Source organism: Zosterops lateralis, assembly GCF_965231275.1.
Source record: "Zosterops lateralis genome assembly, chromosome: 8".
NCBI lineage: Eukaryota > Metazoa > Chordata > Aves > Passeriformes > Zosteropidae > Zosterops > Zosterops lateralis.
Window position 1 is genome coordinate 8,050,635 of NC_139768.1, and position 18,754 is coordinate 8,069,388.

At 38.2% G+C, this 18,754-nt stretch overlaps 1 protein-coding gene across 2 annotated transcripts in view; it reads right to left on the reverse strand.

Annotated features, from left to right (window-relative positions):
* Window positions 1-18,754, reverse strand: part of ZSWIM8 (zinc finger SWIM-type containing 8) — a 54,922-nt gene that overhangs the window by 23,309 nt on the left and 12,859 nt on the right. For both annotated transcript variants that reach the window (XM_083865952.1, XM_083865951.1), the window contains exons 2-6: window positions 10,967-11,120; window positions 9,735-9,829; window positions 4,973-5,145; window positions 3,148-3,255; window positions 283-364 (exon numbers count right to left, since the gene is read on the reverse strand). In XM_083865952.1, coding sequence (XP_083722078.1) covers window positions 283-364; window positions 3,148-3,255; window positions 4,973-5,145; window positions 9,735-9,829; window positions 10,967-11,120 — 612 coding nt within the window. The remainder of the gene's footprint in view (window positions 1-282; window positions 365-3,147; window positions 3,256-4,972; window positions 5,146-9,734; window positions 9,830-10,966; window positions 11,121-18,754) is intronic.

The window sequence follows — 18,754 nt, forward strand, 5'->3', positions numbered from 1 at the left end:
AGGTCCCCTCCATCAACATTTCCAGAAGTCTATGTTTAATACCAAAAGAAATACACTTTGTTGGAAGGTGCACTGTCTGATGCTCCCTTTCTCTGCAAGCACCCTGAGGTGCCTGTTGTTGTGCCAAATATACATATAAATGTCAGTACTCATCCCTTTTCCTTGATTTCCATCTGCAGTCCAAGCTACAGGCTAAAATCTCAGTTCAGAAACCTGAAGCAATGGAATCATCCTCTTCCTATCTGTGATACAGATTGCTGAAATAAGATCTATTAAAATCACCTGGGGCTCCACACACCGTGTTGATGGCAGTAGACTGGGAAGATAACAACTCGTCCAGCAATCGCTGAGCTGTTGGAAGAATCTGAAAACATGAAGCAAACTTTCAATATACACAATATTTCTTATCCTACTACACCCATCCAAAGATCGTGACTGAAGCACTCTGGCAATTTCAGGTGTATGGAATACAGAGCTACGTTTTTACAAAGGACGACAGAGGGTGCTAAAGATCACACAACGGCCACCAGCTGTCACACCTCTCTCACAGCGCACACAAGGCTCACTTTCTGCAGTCACACCCTAAGAAGTAAACAAAAGCATCACAGGTTATTAGGTCCTTTCTCATTTCTTGAGGAATAGGAGCCTACAGAAAGTGATATTGCAACTAATTCTGAGAGTCAAGGAAGCCACTGCTGTCAAGGTCACCATTTTCCTGGATTTGAAAGATCATTACTTCTTGTTCTTAAACAATTTCTCTAAAACCCAAGCAAATGGGAGCAAGGGAGCAAATTATAAAATACATCTACAGCTAATTTGTGGGGAGACTTTAGTTGATTTACCATCCAGCTATCAAAGGGATTCAGCAGTAAATGAATGCAATTTCAGCATTAAACTAATCACAGCTTCTGGACCATCTCAGAGCATAAGCAGAGAAGGTTCACACTGATTGTGTAAAATCCTATGTAGATATACACTTTACATGCTATTTTTGAAAGAAAATGCACAGCAGAAAGAGGTTTTTCCCCCCACACTAAGCCTGGGCTGAAAGTGTAGATCCATTTAGCCTTTAGTACATATACACAGAACAGGCAAATTGTTAATCCACATAATTAGGATTTAAATGACTTGCAACAGACATCCTCCACTTCTCTCTGTACAACAGCTGAAGTAAAAGATTACTCTTACTGTAAAGAAGGGTACATTCAGTACACCTGGATTTGCAAATAATACAAATACATCTTAAACAGATGGAAGAAAAAATGCTTCAGAAGGATATTTACATTTCAATCACCTAAAGAAACAATTTCAGCATTTAGCTATTTTGTAGCTTTTTTCCACTTCTACATATTTTAAGAAAATTCACAGGTCTTGGCAGTGTCATACCTTAAGGCTGAAGTACCAGGGAACTGCAGTGACTCTCCTTCAGTTTTTTTTTTCTAAGAGATTCATGCTTAATTGGAATAGGAATACTGCCTTCATAAGGGGAAACAGCTCTTGGGCAAATAACTAGATAAGGAATTCCAGCTGCTTTTCCATGATTTTCATATATACAGAAAAACATTTTCTACAGAGATTCTGAAAAACATCTAGCTGCATTCCTATAGATCATCATTCCCTTACACATGAAAGTAATTCAGCATTATAATACTGTAGTACCATGTCATTCATAAACTGGAAGTAAGGATAAAATAGAATCATGTGTACAGCCTAGTTGAATTCTACATCATGTAGTCACAAGATGGGGTCCCAAGGAATTAGAGTATCTAACTCCACCCAGAAATGTAGAAGACCAGGAATAAGACTGTAGAAAGAATCTGAGGCATGCCTTGCCTTTTTCAAAGAAATTACACAACACAGGTTAAGACGTATCTCCCAATAAACCCTTTATTTTTCTGTTGGGCAGCATTCATCGGATTATCTGGCAAAATTTTAATAATTAATTAATCCAGATGTTCCTGATGCACAGCTGGTACATATGACCAAAGGAGAAATAAACCCTGCAGAAAGGAGCAGATACAGAATATCTGAAAGCAAACAACTCACATGCCATTCAGGAAACAACTACTACAACTACCAGCCTTTCAAAGCCCTCCCCTATTAAGCACCAGAGCGTGCCATAAAGATCAGACTGAGGAGAGAAAAAAAAGCTTTGCCTCTTACATAATGCAGCAAGAAGTACACACTACTGGTGCTCATCTCTCAGCAACAAAAAAGCAGTATTTTTATATCACTTTCATATCATACAATTCCTCTACTTCCTCTCATAAGAAGATTAATACTTCTGTATTAGGATTTATAAATTTATAGGATGTTTTAGCAATAAAATATCTTAGTGTCCTAAGCACAGCACCATAATATGAACTTCAGGCACACACTGTCAGTAATCTAACTCCTATTTAAGAGGAGTGTGTTACGAATGCAGTGCTGAAATGTGACAGATACCCATACAGGTCAGTTTTTCTCAATCTCCTTTAGCTGAGCCAGCATAAAAAAGTTGCCAAGCCCTTATAATTTTAAGGCAGCCATTTCACAATCAGTTGGGTATTCTTGTGCAAACATTTTAGGCATGTGATATAAATGACCTGACCCTGAACAACACAGATATTTAAGGAACAAGAGAGCAGACTTTAAATAAAAAATGCCATGTCTATTACACTGAATGATTCTTATGAATCACCAAGAAGCTACCCTGGGGGAAGATGAAAGGTTACCAGTTGGGTGCATTACCAGTTAAGCGCCCACTTAAGGCACACACAATACTTTACCTGGGTAGTTCTCTTCACTTAGCTAACCAAACACAAAAAAAGAAACAAGCTGATTTGGGCTGACCTAAGTTTTCAACAATCATGAACTGATTTACTGTGTTTGATCTTTCACAAGCTCAGCATATCTTCATGCTGATATGAATAGCCACCACTTTTCTTTCCCCTTGTAAGACACTTCTAATCTTTTACTTGGCAATAGACAACTGTCAAATGATACAACAGCAAAACTGAAAAGGACAAGAACTGAATGCCTTCCCAGCAGCTCCACACTGAGTAAGAATAACCGATTATTTTGCAACAAAAGACATAATATAAATTGACCCAGAATTTAGATAAATGAATGTTAAAAGTTACCAGTCAGATGATGGCCCCCACTTACCTGTTGTGGAAGTTCACTGATTAGGTACTGAGCAAATTTTTGCAACTGGTCTCTTTGTAGCCGAGACAAAGACTCAGAAACAGGTGCTCGTAGGCACACTGCAGATGCCTGAAGAAAGAAAAGGAAACACAAGGTACCATTAATGAAGCTGTGTCCCTCAAACTGATGAAGTGTCACAAATACTTACTATGCTGATGCATGGTGATGCTATCACGATCCATGCTTGGTCTTGATGGCCAATTTTTTTTTCTCTGAAATTATGTAGTGTGTTGCAGATAAGATGCAAATAAGCTGTCTAAGCTTTATAAAAACTGGTTTTAAGAGTTTTTTTCCAAGGAAACTGATGTAACAGCTGTGCTTGAGATCTGTTGTTGCTAGCAATTGCACAAATACTGGCAGAGATTTCACAAACAAACCTCTGAAATAGGACATTATCCTTTAAGCTCCTGGCAAATGAACTAGCCCTGTGGGGGACCATTTCACAGAATCACATTTATCTCATTAGAGTTTCATAATTCAGTCTTAAAATCTCTTTCCATATCTTAGAACAAATTTATTATAAAAAAACCTCACCACTAGCTTAACCTTTTCCACTGTACGTAACAAAAATGTCCTACTTAAAATTTAATGGGTACACAGTCAAGAGCATCTTGATAATAAATATACTTCTGATATTGTCTTGTCTACCTAGAGCAATATACCATGGCTGGTAACTTGCTAGTGTCAGAAGTCAGTTTATACAAACACAAAAATCCTTTCCCTATCACTTTTCAGGTGGAGAATGGATTGGAGGCAAAAGAATGATTTTTATCTTACAGAGGGTCCAAATTTTCTGAGTGTAAATAATATAAATGACTATTTGTTTTCTAGCCTCACTCTCATATCCACCTTTTAAAACTCAAACTAAGAATTCAAAGCTTAACCCACTCTTTTGCCAGCTCTCCAGACCTAGGTACAGAAAGTATACTAATATTCTGATTATTTCACAGGAGTATAAATTTAAGGTAATTACACTTGTCCATTGTGAAATACTAACAACCTTCACCAGGTTATCAGAACTTATTTAAGAATTTGGAGCTGATTATGGTCATGTTAGCTGTAAAATGTGCTGTGACAGCAGAAAATCTTCTGTTCCTTTCAATCATCAAAACTTAATCCTCTGTGTTTCTCAGCTTCCCAAAGCAGAGGAAATTCAACTGTATGCAAGACCAAACCCTCAAATGGTGTATTTCATGTTGATTCTAGACATTTTCAACTGAAGTTGGTTAGGATATAAAATGCCTACTTTTTGCTCTATGGAAGGTCAGATTAAATAAAGGCAGTCAAATAAAAACATAAATCTGATTGCTTGAAATCTACAAGTCAAAATGACAGTTACCTCAGTAAGTGTTAAAATGAACCGGTGAACACAAAGGCCAACAGTGATCAAAATTACTTTCCTTCTGCACTCTGATCAAACAATGATAAAGTGTGAGCTTTCAAATCCTTTACTTACAAAGACTTTTAATAAAAGACAAACTATTGGTGACCTTCCTTCCAGTCTTTTCAGAGATGAAGAAACAATGAGTGATTTTAGCACTTAAACGAGAAACAGGAAGGGGCCAAAAAGCACTTGGTATCAGCCCTTAGAAATCTGCACGTTACCAAAGGACAGTCTGCAGTTTAGGGGCTGCAGACCACAACTGCGAGCAGACATTTGCCCGGTCTGTAACCAAAAGGAGCGTCAAGAACCATGTCCCTGCAGAGAGCTGTGTGGCACAGCACCGCACTGAGGAGAGCCTTGGGGAAGGCACACAGGGCAGAGTGAGCTGTGCTGGATGCCTACATTGTGGATGCGGAAGAGGCAGAGCGCCACGACGTGCGCGCACCACTTGGCCCCGGCCCCGCAGGTGCAGCTGCACGAGGTGATCCGGCACCGGTCGAACATCACCGCCACGTTGTAGGCGCCCTTGGGTGGCACCATCTGTGGGGGCACCACCGTGGCACTCAGATGGAAACCTGTGGAAATGCACGAGTCCAAAGTTACTCTTCAGATATCTGGGGAAAAGGTTCAGCCAGCACAGAAATACAGGGATATCCATTAAACACTGGAACAATACGCCTGACAACATCATCCATGTAAGGATGGACGTAGATCTATAATCTCCAGTGCTGTTTTCTTCTCAACCAACTACACCTATACATTAGCAAAGAAGCATAACGTGTTAAAAGAGACTCCAATGTACCAGCTTTTAATTCATTAATTAATTATTTTCTCTTATTTAACAGAGGAAAGTAGAACTGCATAAAGTCATCCCTGAGAAGTGTCAGGTTTTGTGTAAGGATCAAAGATAGACTATACACATTTTAGGCATAACTTCTGTGCTAACTCTGGCAGCAGTGCAGAACGAGCCAGGTGATTTGTTCACAATTATTTCCAAGTCAATCAATTTTCAAAATTTCACAGTCAACTAAAGAAGGCAGCACTTAACCTGAACACTTACTTTCACTTAGTGGCTTCAGAAACTACCCATTTGTCATTAATTATGCACCTCCTTGCAATTTTGTTAATATCCCTATTTTACAAATCACGAACTCGGGAAAAAACCAAAACCTCTTGCTTAGACTAAATACAATGGAAAGGAGAAATTTTAGGACTAACACTTGAATGAATCTAGCCCCATTAATCAGTGACCATAAATGAAATATGACAAAGGACTTTAACAAGGCTTAGCTCCACATAAACTCATGTACAGTGCACAGGAGTTGTACTCAATATGCAGCTTCCTCTGGAGATGTTCATCCAGAGGGACACATGTGACCAGGAAATGGACAGCAGCAGCATGAATCCTCTACCCATCTTGAAGGTGCCCATCAGCAGTTAGTCATCCTACACAGCAGTATCAGCCTCAGAACCTTTTTGCTAATCTGGAATTCAGTTTTAATGAAGCACAGAAAGCACCAGGGAATCAAAGTTCAGTCCAACAGTCTACCTTAAGTGGAAAAATATGGCTTGGGACAGATGACAGCTTCTCCATCATGAGGACAAGGAAGTAGATTATAAATCCACACTACTAAGTTTTTATTATAATATCGTGAGATCATAAAAATGATGGTATTGAGGAGTGCACATGACCTACTAAATTTATACAATTTAAAATAATGTGCATCATTTCCTCCTCAAAATACAATCTCCACACCAATACAAATTTGATCTTACCTTGCTTAACCTTTCTATTTGTCCTGTTCACCACAATTCAAATCCTCTCCCTGATGTGAGTGATTATTTTGATTAGTACACATGCTACCCAAATTCTTCAGCTATTTTAGCAATTGGAACAGAATCAAAACAAAAGAAGGCATTCACGCAAAATTACTGCACTGCTTATTACCTGTTCTAATTTATGTTCCACATTGGTTAATATAACCCAAACAGTTCAGCTAGTTATTCTGTTATACTAAAATAATCTCAGAGTAATACTCTGACTTTTACATAAGCAAATTAAGCATTTCACAAGTTGGAATTGCAGTGATTCTATTTCACTGCAAAAAAAGAAATATACAAAAGGTGTTAGAGAAGACTGGATTCCTGCTACAAGCTCTTACCAAGCCCCTACCATGACATTCTTCTTTAGACATGAAGACAGACTGATATCGAAACGATGAAAGAACATTTATAAAAAGAGACAAAATTAAAGGAGTTTAACATGACATACCACAAGTTTCATATCAATCTGTAGCTTGACAAACATGTCTGACACTTACAATGCTAATTTAAGCAGCACTGCCCAGTTAATTCTTTTGCAATACCAATCTTGCTGTACTGAACAGTTGTTTGTGAGATGACACAGGAAACTATATGAGGAAAGCAATCTGGATCATAATTAATGGTCTCTTTTACCAGGAAAAATTAAAAGAATCACAGAAACTTTGAGGTTGGAAAAGACCCCTAGGATCATCCACCCAAAGCATTAATTTGGCACTACCACATTCACCACTAAATTATGTCCCCAAGTTCCACATCAATTTATTACAACATGGCTTTTTTCACTATTCTGTTACTGTTGTAGGGGCATCAGAATTGCCCCTACAACAATAACAGAAAACACACATCTCTGCTTAGAATTTAGCAACTTTTGAAAAAAGGGGAAAACAAGAGCTGAACAAAAGCTTTTACACAGAAGTAAAAAGCACAGCAATCCTGGGCAGTTGTTTGTTTTAAACCAAGATAGGAGAACCTTTAGAAAGTGGAGACACTATTGAAGGAGATGCCATGTTAGAATCCAAACTGAACCTGCTGCTGCCTTCCTCAGCTGTTAAAAAGAAACCAAGACTATGATAGAAAAGAAGTCCCTGAAATCTACAACACACCTGTTTAAGAACAGCAATAATGTCTTCTTCAGTGCAATGATGTGGGTATGTGACTGCTACAAAGAGAATGGAGGAAGGTCTACAAAAGCCAATTCCATGTATATATACAGTAGAAAGCCGTAAAAAATTGGAGGTTTGGAACGTAGTGAAGAGGTGCCAGTGTTCAGAAATCATGTGGACAAAATTACTAGGATTATTTATGGTTAAAAATAAATCTTAAGACTACAAAGGGAAATGGGACCAAAAGAGCACAAAGCACAAGTCAAGATTTGTCCTACTGAACTCAGTATCACAATGCACTGCTCAATCCCTCTCCAAATCAATTCCCTGCTCAAGGGCTGCTTCATTTCCTGTGTTTCTTCTCCCATTTGTCAGTGTATGAAACTCAATAATGCAACTACACTCCTTCAAATCATTTGGAGTGGACAACTGAAATATATTCCCTCATCTCTGCTGCCCAGCTTCTGGGCTGCTATTCATGGGAAAAAAAACTCACGATTAGATACAGTTTCTCTACTAAGGACAAGGCAATCTTACTATTTAAACAAAGTTTCTTCCTTCCCTTCCGCACACATAATCCTTTGTCAAGAATCAAAAACAGTTGTTTCTATGCGTACTTGAGAAGTATTTTCCCCTGTATCACTCACCACCTCCTCTTTTCCTCTGCTCTTCTGCTCCCCCAAGCACAGGTTTTGCAATAATATTCCCAGCCTCTGTTCATGTACATCACTTTACGCCTCCTCATCTTTTTAACATATTACTGAAGAAAGTGCTGACCAAAGTCTTTTCCTGTCTTTTAAATATTTTGCTCTTTTCCACTGTAAAAGTCCCAGGAATTACTAAATTTCAGCAAGTTGCTTTTTAACTCATTTTCTCTCTCTCAAACGTTCGGCTCCCTGAAGTTTAGCAGATTCCTCAGAGGCCTCTCTCAGCATTTCAGTCATGGCATTGGAAGATTATTAATGACCTCAAAAGTCAGTTTAATCCTATTTAGCAAAATTTCCAAATCAACATTGACATTCCAAAATTACTATCTGGTCTCACTGACAACTCACTGACACTATGCAAGATGGTTTTAACTCAATGTGACTTATGTACGAGGAATCACTTCATTTCCATTCCCAAGAATTCCTGCTATTGCTATTACAGTAGACAGTAATGTGGACTAGGTAATACCCTTTCAGCTTTACCCTATATTCAGGTAACAGTTCATCAATCTCTTGCAGTTTGCATATCTCAAAGGCTGTCTCCTTCTCTTTTTGCTCTCCCCAAACCTTTATAGTACATGTCCCTTTTATTGGCTTTCTGAGGGCTCTTTACCTAAATTTATTTGTTTCACTTATCATTGAGAGTTAAGTGTTCCTAATAATGAAACAGGCCCACAGAAGTCTCCATCCCTCATCACATGAAGATACAAGAAATTTCCTAAATTTCCTCCGTAACATAATACAGTTTTTTATATTGTCATTTTTCTTATTACAACAGGCTTGGTCCCCACATGCTGAATAATATTCTGATTTTGAAGTTCACACTTCAAGAAAAAAAATCTGCATGGGATTGACACAGCACACCTCAACACACTAATAGTACCTTAATGCCTTCAGGCCAAACAGCTGTCACTGAAAAATCTATCTTAATATTCTTCTTCGCTTCAAAGGATTTAATGAAAAATCCTTTGAGTCCAATTCTTTGTATAGATAAGATTAGCTTCTATAGCCAAAAAACATAAAAAGAACAAGATAGCAGGAGAAGCTATAAAACTCACTGTCTAACAAGAAGGATTTCCGTCTGCCAAAATACTACATGAATAACTGTACTATTAATAAAACTCTTTTGCTACAAGAATAAACCCTGCAAACTTCCTCTGTGTCATACAGGCACTTTAGGCATTGATCGTTTGATCAGACAACTAGAAAGTCAAGCTCTCTTTAACAATGAGGAATTTAGGCATTATGAAGAAAAAAGTATCCTATACAGTTTTTTTGCAAAATGCTAAGACAGATTAAGGATCAGAACAGTTCTGACCTTTCAGTCCACATCACAGCTGAGCTGACTGAGGCCAAAATAAAACACAGCATTTAGCTCAAGACATTACAAAGAATACATTTGGCAGGGAGTTTCAGCTAGGATGCCAGAAAGGCTTATTTTTGAGACATGGTCATAGCAGTGCTGTCCCAATGCAGATAGGATTTTGGGACTCTGAAGCATCTAGAGACGTGGAGCTGCACTGCTCTTACCTATCTGGAGCGGGTCTTTGACAGCCCTCACCCGGAAGAGCTGCTCCCCTCGCTGGAACTCATCTGCACTGCCGTTCGCCAGGCACGAGTACAACCTGCAAGGAACAAACAGAACATGTCAGGATCAGCCTGGTTTGGAGAAACCTCACAGTATTATTCTCTTTGCTGACATGGTTTTTGAGAAACTCTCGCTATCTTGAATACAAAGTCTAGGTCTCTCCTGTCATTTTGACATTACAATTCAACCGCAAAAATGATTAAGTCTCTTCCTAACTGGGTTTTTGTGTAGTGCCATTGGCAGTTTTAGGAATTTCCACCTAAGGCTCTGAAATACAAATTCATTTATAGTCTAAAATTAAGCCTTTATATTGTATAGTATAGTTCAAAGTCTAAAGTTATCATGCCACAGTAAAAACTCCTTCTAGACTAATTATCTGCATGCTCTTGTGAGTTTTTTTTGTATCTGTTTTCATCAAAATAACGAGCATAGGCCACCAGCTGGCTTGCTCTATTCACTAGCAGGTGATCCTTCATCAGCACTTCTGACATTACCTCTCCCATCTGACACCTGAACCTTAGACAAATACATCCAAGAACTTTCAGCAAAATTCTTTCTATAAGAGTGTAGTAGCACTACTTTGCCGCAAAATTTTGGATGCAGTTACATGGATAGACTCCCTATAATATAAAAGCTTCAGCAAAGCTTAGAAGTTGATCTAAAAGCAGAAAATCTTTGACTATGTAGTCATATAGTTAATGTGGAAACGTAAGAAATATAGTCATCTGACTATATCAAGTGGTGTATTCAGCAAATTCTGGTTCTCCTATTTAAGGCTAGCACAGCACACTGAGCAAACCCTCTTTTGGTAATTTCTGAGCTCAGTTAAAGCTCTGACTCCAGCAACAGGTTCAAATTGGAAAGATGAGCTCATAAGACCAACATAAGGACAGAACTCAACAAGTTAGCCTACTGCTAGTCAATTAGAGGGTGCATTTTTTTTACTATCCTTTACACACAGAACCTAGACATCTACATGGTTTTCCTGGCACACTTGCAAGGCAGCTCACCCAGAATAAAACCCCATATCACACAGTAATCTATCCATGTATTACAAAAGGCACGTGTGAACCACAGAAGCACAAATATACAGGACATCAAAAAGACAATGATTCTCCTCAAGTAAACAGAACCTTTCCTTAAGCATCACTGAAAAAGAAATACTATTTGTTACCTGATATCCTCCTCATTTTCTGGGAAGCTCCAGAAGGCGATTCGAAGTTGCAGTTGTTCAGGCACTGGAGGATAAACTTTCTCCACCACCTCAAATGGAATGTGAAATGCAACCTGTTTTGCAGAGAGTTCCACCAATGGGATCACCAGCCCATCTAGCAAGACAAGAAACAAAACACAATTAGCCATTCAGAGAACAAAACTCATGAGAGGTTAAAGAGGTCAAAGCAAAGGGCTCTTCCACCTTCTCTTTTATCTCACCACATTAAAGATCATTTTTGACAGTGAAAGTCAGCACAGAAATCTTTTGAAGAGCTGTCTCTCAACTCCATTGCTTGTTTTCAGCCACTCAGGGCATGGGCACACATCCCAAAAAAACAGTCCTTGGCCAAAAGAGCTGCATCAGCCTAGCAGTTTGTCTCCTGATAGAACTGACCTCCTTTAGCAAGACTTAAAGTAACCAAGTATTTTTCACATATTTCTGCTACAATGTGGCAGCAACATCCTGTGAATTCCAGTAGTTTACACCAATCACTAGTACAACATATGTGCACAAGTAGCAATGGAATGGTTATCCAGGAACCATAGTGTTGACTTTTTTTGACAACATTCAGTATTCAGCTATTTACATGGTTTTAATTTCAATTAGTATGTGTTGATTTATTCCCTTCACCACCACCTTTCATATGATATGTCTTTATACTTCAAGTTCTTTTAGAGAAGCAACTGGGAATTCATGTGTCAGTGCAGTGCTGACTACACTAAGCTCATGAGGATCTTAACTGAAGGTAGTAAGAGCTTTATATAAATACATTTAACCATCACCTTTCTACCAAACTAACTCCACTTTTTATGTTTTTACCTGCAGATGAAGATTTATTATCACCAGGCTATAGAACTCTTATGTTTCTGCTTTGCTCTGACCTAGATTACACTTTATACAAAATGCCAGACTCGTTTTATCTGCAAGAACATCCCTGCTTTACTACTGAGATCACCTCCTGACCCATTACTACAGCAGCCTTGGTTCCCCCTGATGCCAAACCCCTAATTAATTCACTTTCAGATATTCAATGTTATGTCTGTTTGCCTCCCTCACCATCCTCTAAAACACCACTGGAAGCCAGGATGTAAACCAATCTGCCCTCAGATTTCCCTCCACACTGGCCTCCAGGCAGCATATCAAAGGAAAACTTAAGCCCTGATGTCAGTGAGCACTTTCTCACCCTCTGCCTAGAGACACCCTCCAGCCCCAACAGCTGGGAAAGACAGGATAGGAGAGGGCTTTCAAAGTGCGTGCACACAGCAGAGCAGCCAACATCTCCCCCAGCACTGAGCAGACCTGACAAATGAAAGGATTACATAAATATGGAAAAAAACCCACAGTTTTCAAACATCCACATTTACGATTTTTTTTTCCCCAGTGAAATTAGATTCATGAGCCACTGCTCCCATCTCGCAGATAGTCAGTCTTTTACCATCAGGCTTGTTTCTCCATCACCAGTGATTTTTACTCTGTTATAGATCCAGTTTCTGTTTCACAGTGCTATAATCTCATTCACAAATGTGAGTGAAGCAGACTATAAAATGAACAACACTGGAAATAGATGTGCCCCTTTCTCTACAGCTAGCAGATAAACAAGCTTTTAGCAGAAAAGCAATTTCATATACACTTCTGACAATCAAAAACAGGTGTAAAGCTTTCATCAAGTCACTAAAAATATACTGCTTTTAATTAGTCCCTAAAAAGTGCACTGTTTTCAATTAGTGCAACATACTCAAAATAATATCACTGCTGCTACAGTAGTAGTAGTAGATACCAGAGGAAGTCCATATTGAGGCACTTTTATACTTGAAATTACTCTGAGCAATGAAAGGAAAGGTATTTTGCATGGTTTAAAATGCATTTCTTCTATAGAGGTACTCTATTCAGTTACCTGATTACACAATATTAGAAAAGAGGTAACACCTAAACAACCTCTACAAGGTAAAAGTCTCAAACAACGACTTCAGTACTGACTGAAATCACCTGCACATCCTTCTGAGAGCTGCAAGCCTTCAGCCTGGATGGTATTCCTTTTCACCACTGCTTTTTATAAAGATCTGGTGCTGGGTGTGAAGGTTAGATCAGAAATGCTACAACATGAGATCTCCTCATCTGCTCCAGCACAAGTCAGGCAGCTTGATTTTAATAACTGTACACAGTGAAGTGAGGTAAGCCTGGCTTTGCACTGAACTCATTAACTGCTTCGTCAGCTGTACTGTGTTAGTAGTAATGAGCAGAGCACAGGTGGCCAATTATGTGCCATAACTCAGAGCACACAGCTGAAACATTTTCAGAATAAGGCAAAAGCAGTAAAACCTGCAGGGGAAAAAAAACAACAATCTTTCTTATAAAACCATGCACCGTTCTAAAGTTCAGAATTTTCTATAAGAAAAAGAGAGATGGAAAAAATAGTAGAAATTAATGGAAAAGTAGAATGTAATTTGTCAATCATACTCCAAGGGTGAGTGAATTCACAATAGCTGCCCTGGTACACATGTAAATGCTAAAATTAAGAATTTAAACTGCCCTAAGTTTTAAGGGGGTAGTGACCCATGTAGCCAAGGTGAGGCAATCCTACCTGAAATATGGCTCAGAGCAGCATTAAAGGCTCTTTTCCCTTTTTACTCCTTTTACTTTACAGTCAGCTGGACAGTCCCACTTTGGTGCTAAAACTACACTTCAAACACTCTCATCTGAGTCCTAAACAAAGAGAGATCTATTCAAAAGGTTTATTTCTACACACACAAATCTTGGATTGCTGGATTTATACCTACTTGTAGGTAGATTTATATCCACTTGTATCAAGAGGTGTTATCAATAAAACAGACAAAAGGTACTCTCACGTTCTATAATAAATATTTTTAGCAAGGAAGAAAAATGGAAGTCTCCTAAACAAGTAAAGGAAAAAGCACCATAGCTTCTGCTTAGAAAGCACAGATAGGTATAGGAAGGAAGATTGCAAATTTAATATCAAAAATTTACACAGCAGTGAAGTCAAAGTTGACAAATTCTTGAGAAAAAACCATCCAAGAGAGAAGATAATTTTAAATTGTGAAGCAAAACTAGCAAGAATCACTATTTGCTCTTGGGAAGGAGACACGACCCAAGCAGAACAAAAATCACATTTCAAGTCTTGGAAGAACAGAGTCCAAGTAAAGCATAAACAACCTGCAATAATTCCCACTGCTTAAATGACTAAGAAAACCCAGGTCTGGAAGGGATTTTGAGAAGCCATCTAATCTGTATTTCCTACCCAAAATGCAAGATGAAGAATATCTGAACCATCCTGAATAAATCACACCTCATGATTTATTCCTACTGCCACACAGACCATTAATGTATCTGTTAACAGGTTATTCCACTGAGTTACTTTCATTTGACACACATCCTAAAAGTAAACTATACATACAAGTGAATTAATACAAATGCAAGTGAACAAAACTCACAGCAAGAGGTTAGACACGGTACAAAGACAGGACACATTGCTTTCCCTATATATAACTTTAGAAAAATGGCATGTTAGGCTGCATTATCTTTTCAGAGATGAGTCTACAGCTTCAATTTTATAGCAATCCCTTATCAGACCATTCCCCTCACCTTTCTCACTGCCTTCAGTCCTAAATGTAGCAAAGAGTGACAAAGTAATATAACTACACACAGAACAAGATGAAGAAAATTAAGTGAATCACCTCTGATATCAAAAGCTAAAGTGAGAAGAGTAAAGCTAAGAGGAAATGTGCAGAGGTCAATCTTGACTGGTGAAGGAAGTATGGGGGGAGGGCGTTACAAAACCTGTTTTACAAAAAACCAAAACGTGCTGAGAATTCTCAAACGGGCAAGCAGAGGAAGCATTGCGTTTAAAACATAACATACCTAAACAACTCTTCAAAAAGATTTGTTTTCTTACTGTTTTCTGTACATTTCTTTCTAAAATTCCTCTGCTGGTTTTAGTTTTTTCTCTTGTTCTTTTTTTTTCCTTTCTAGAAATGTATTCTGAGTTGATTCCTCTAAGAAGTATGTGCCAGAGAAATACAGTCCTTCAGGGCACAAACTCAGCAAGAAATATCAGAAAACTTCACCTTTGTCTTTAACTCTGTAATGCCTGAGGGTGAATACTGTGAATGTACTTTTAAAACAGTTTCCCAGGGTGAACATTGCAAAATGAAACATAAGCCTTTTAACTAAAAATGCACTTGTTATTTCAAATAAATTATATTCAAGGCATTTAGGCCATTGCTTATACTTCTTTTTCTTCTCCCATTTTACCATATAATCAACATCTGATAAAAAGCAACATATCTATCAAAAATAGAAAAAAATCCATCTCTGAACTGAGAATAAGCCACATGGTATGTACCAGAAGCATTTTGCAAAAGTCTGAAAATAAGATACTTTCTCTTCCTTTAGAGTTATTTACTCAGGCAAAGCTCCATCCACAAGGCACATGAATTTTAGTTCCCTATTCAAAGACGTGTTAATTAAGAGCAGAACTGATGAAATGGGTCACAGATACACCACCATCAGCTGGTTTTCTATCACACGAATATTTTGCTTTGGTAGGTCTCAGCCCTACAAAGTCAATAAAAAGGGAACATCAGAAGTGCTGAACTAACATCCTCACAGCCTACCTAAGAAGGGTCACAAGAGTTATTTGTGTTTTCTTGCTGCTCTGTGGCGTTCAAGCACAGATTTGTGAGATGAGCAGTGAATACTTACTATACAATTTCCCATATTTTAGGCAACATTATTAAAAAACACAGCCCATCTATAATGTACTAGTACATGATACATAGAGATTATGTAATATTAAGAGCATCCTTGAATAGTCTTGGGATTACAATCTTGGGAGTAAATCAGACTAAGTATAATTAAATTAAGGTTCATGGCCCAGTCACAAACAGGACAGCTATGTTTTCAAAGAGATAAAGGAAATGTTCTCCAAGTAGGTCGAAGAGATTTTTCAGCTACTCTGTGCCTGTAAGACTTGGAACACATGAAGTACTAAACCACAACCACCAAACTCCAGAAGAAAACTAAATACTTAAAATAAAAATGCAACTGAAATAAGCAACATAAATTTAAACATACAAAAGAAAGAGAGGTAACATACAAGCACTTAAAACAACTGAATTGTTTACCTTTAAACACCCAGACCAAAATGGGTTGAAGCTAGGAGAGAGAGGATTTGGAATAAAAGAGTAAAACTAAATTGAACAGCATGAGAAACTCCCATTGTAAAAGCTCACAGAGGAACTGCTTGAGCAGCTCTGAAGCTCTATCATATAGCAAAAGACAGATTAGTTACACATGTGCTGTGTGTAGACCATCCAAAGCAGCACACTAGATAATGAAGAAAAACTTCACTCAAGACTCCCTCTTTCAGGCCAGTATTCAGATGCTTACAATTAGGGATTAATTTCCCTTCAAACGATCATCAATCTCTCAATTGCATATGATCTCTTCGACCACACAGCTGGTCCTGGTGGTGTCCAAAGTGAGCACACAAATTACAGAAAGCTTCAGCTCAACTGGAGCTTCTGGGTGCTCTTAGAGCAGCCCAGCAGACACAAGGACTGAGCAGACACCAAGAACAGGCCCCACTTTCTTGTCCCAAATATAAAAAAAGGGAACAGAACTAACAGGCCAGCCAAGGGGTGAAGATCCTGAAGCTGAACCGAGACCCTCCTACATCAGGACCTGGCAGCTGAATGGACACAGGGAGCTGCACCCAGCTGTAGTTTAGCTTGACTTCATGCAGAATGAAGTATCTGAAAACCAGAAGACACAATGCAGTATTCAAATACTGACTCCCAGCTGTCTTCAATCAGCTGTTTTCAATTCCCCTGCTTCAGATTAATAATTCCATGCCATTTTGTACAAAGGAAAAAAACCCACAACATTCCTTGTAAAAAAACCAAGCAAACCACAGTATTGCTAAAAAGTAGAAGTTTCTCTTTTACAAGTTAAGGAAGCTAATGCAGAGATACAGGCTCCTGATTCCCCAACTATTTGTGCAGACATCAGTATTAAGAAAATAAGCAACTCCTTTACACTGAAGTACTTGCTGTACTGAGCTATAATAAAGTTTCAGCCATTTGTTTCTCAGATACTACACACTCCAAACCAATTCCCTGCAAAACACCTCAGCATTCACAAGGCCAGCCCCAACAACAAATGGAGAACAACAGCCTTTGCTGGAATTCATCTGAGTGAGTTTTTCACACACTGTGACAGATCAAGAGGGTTAGACAAAACAAGAACAGGGATCAAGTGATGGAGATGGGATGCCACAAATGCTACTGCTGATTTGCTGTTGATCAAGCTTGCTTAGAACACAGACCAGAGGGAACGTTCTGACCTGAGGTTTGTATGGCAGGATATTTTCATCATGGAAGAATGAAAGTATTTATATACACACACACATGCACACACTTCTTCTAATAATCAAAAACATATTCTCCTAGAGAGAACTAAGTGATCAACAAATTAGCAAAATGCTCCAGAGAACAAAGCAAGATTGACTTTGAATCACAGGTACACTAATATGTTCATGGAGAAAAAAAAAAAAAAAAAAAAAAAAAAAAAAGGAAAAACTATCAGGATTATTTTATTTTTCTGTCTATGCAATTCATTCATTAAATATGCACATTAACCTTCTTACTGCCTGTAAACAGTGCAGAACTCTCAACTAAAAATCTGGGTTCTTTTGGTTTTTTTTTTAAATTTAGGAACAAATCTGCTTCTCTTATTTGTTTTTATCTTTCTCCTTCTCCATTGCTACTACACCTGTAAGCTGACAGCACTAAAACCCTAATGGGATCTGTGTTTACAAGGCGTTCTTATACCTCTTATTTCCTCAGTGAGAGTTACGCAACTCTATCTGATCACATAAACATTTTGCAGCAGTGAAATGACATTGAAAATTGTGTCAATGAGTTGCAAATGCAGAGATATAACACCACGTTGAAAGCAAAAAGAATTTAGGGGAGGCCCACATCAGCCCTAAGCCACATAATGACATTTTTATGTACAAAACACTTGAAAAGATGAATAAGCAACATAATTTTTTCATTAGCATTTACTGGGTAAGACTGATGAAATTCATAGCCACAAACCACTAAAAATACAGATCCCAGATGGGCAGATTACAGTCCAGAGTTGGAAACTTCACACTTAACTGACAAACTGCAGCAACTCTCACTACACAAATTCCATTACAGACATCACAACATTTTAAGAACAGCACTTTTTTTAAACCCAGTGCAAAAGGGTCATTTTATCACAGGAGGGTGTCCAATTCACCCACAAAGGCTCTGCCACCTGCAGAGTGTCACTATGCAGCAAAAGCCATTTCACAGTCAAACTTCGTCTGAATTCAATTTCTGAAAACTTCTTAACACTACATGACAAGCAGCTCATATGTGTAAGCCAAAATATTTCATGACTCAAATTATATTTGGTTGCTGGATTTGGATTTCTCTTCAAAGTGAGAGAAGTGTATTATTTGGCTGATGGCATAAATATATCTTCTGGCAAAGTGACTTCTGCCTCCAAGATAAGACAGTTTAAGAAGCTATAATTAGTTCCTTCTATAAGGCATGGCTTAATCTACGTTAAAATAGCAGAAAAACAATATTTGTATTTTATTTGCACACAAGCACTGTAGAATTACAAAATACCAAAGATTGCAGATTTAGAAGGGTAAGTGGGTGGGGTTTTTTTTTCAAGTGGCAGCAGTTTTAA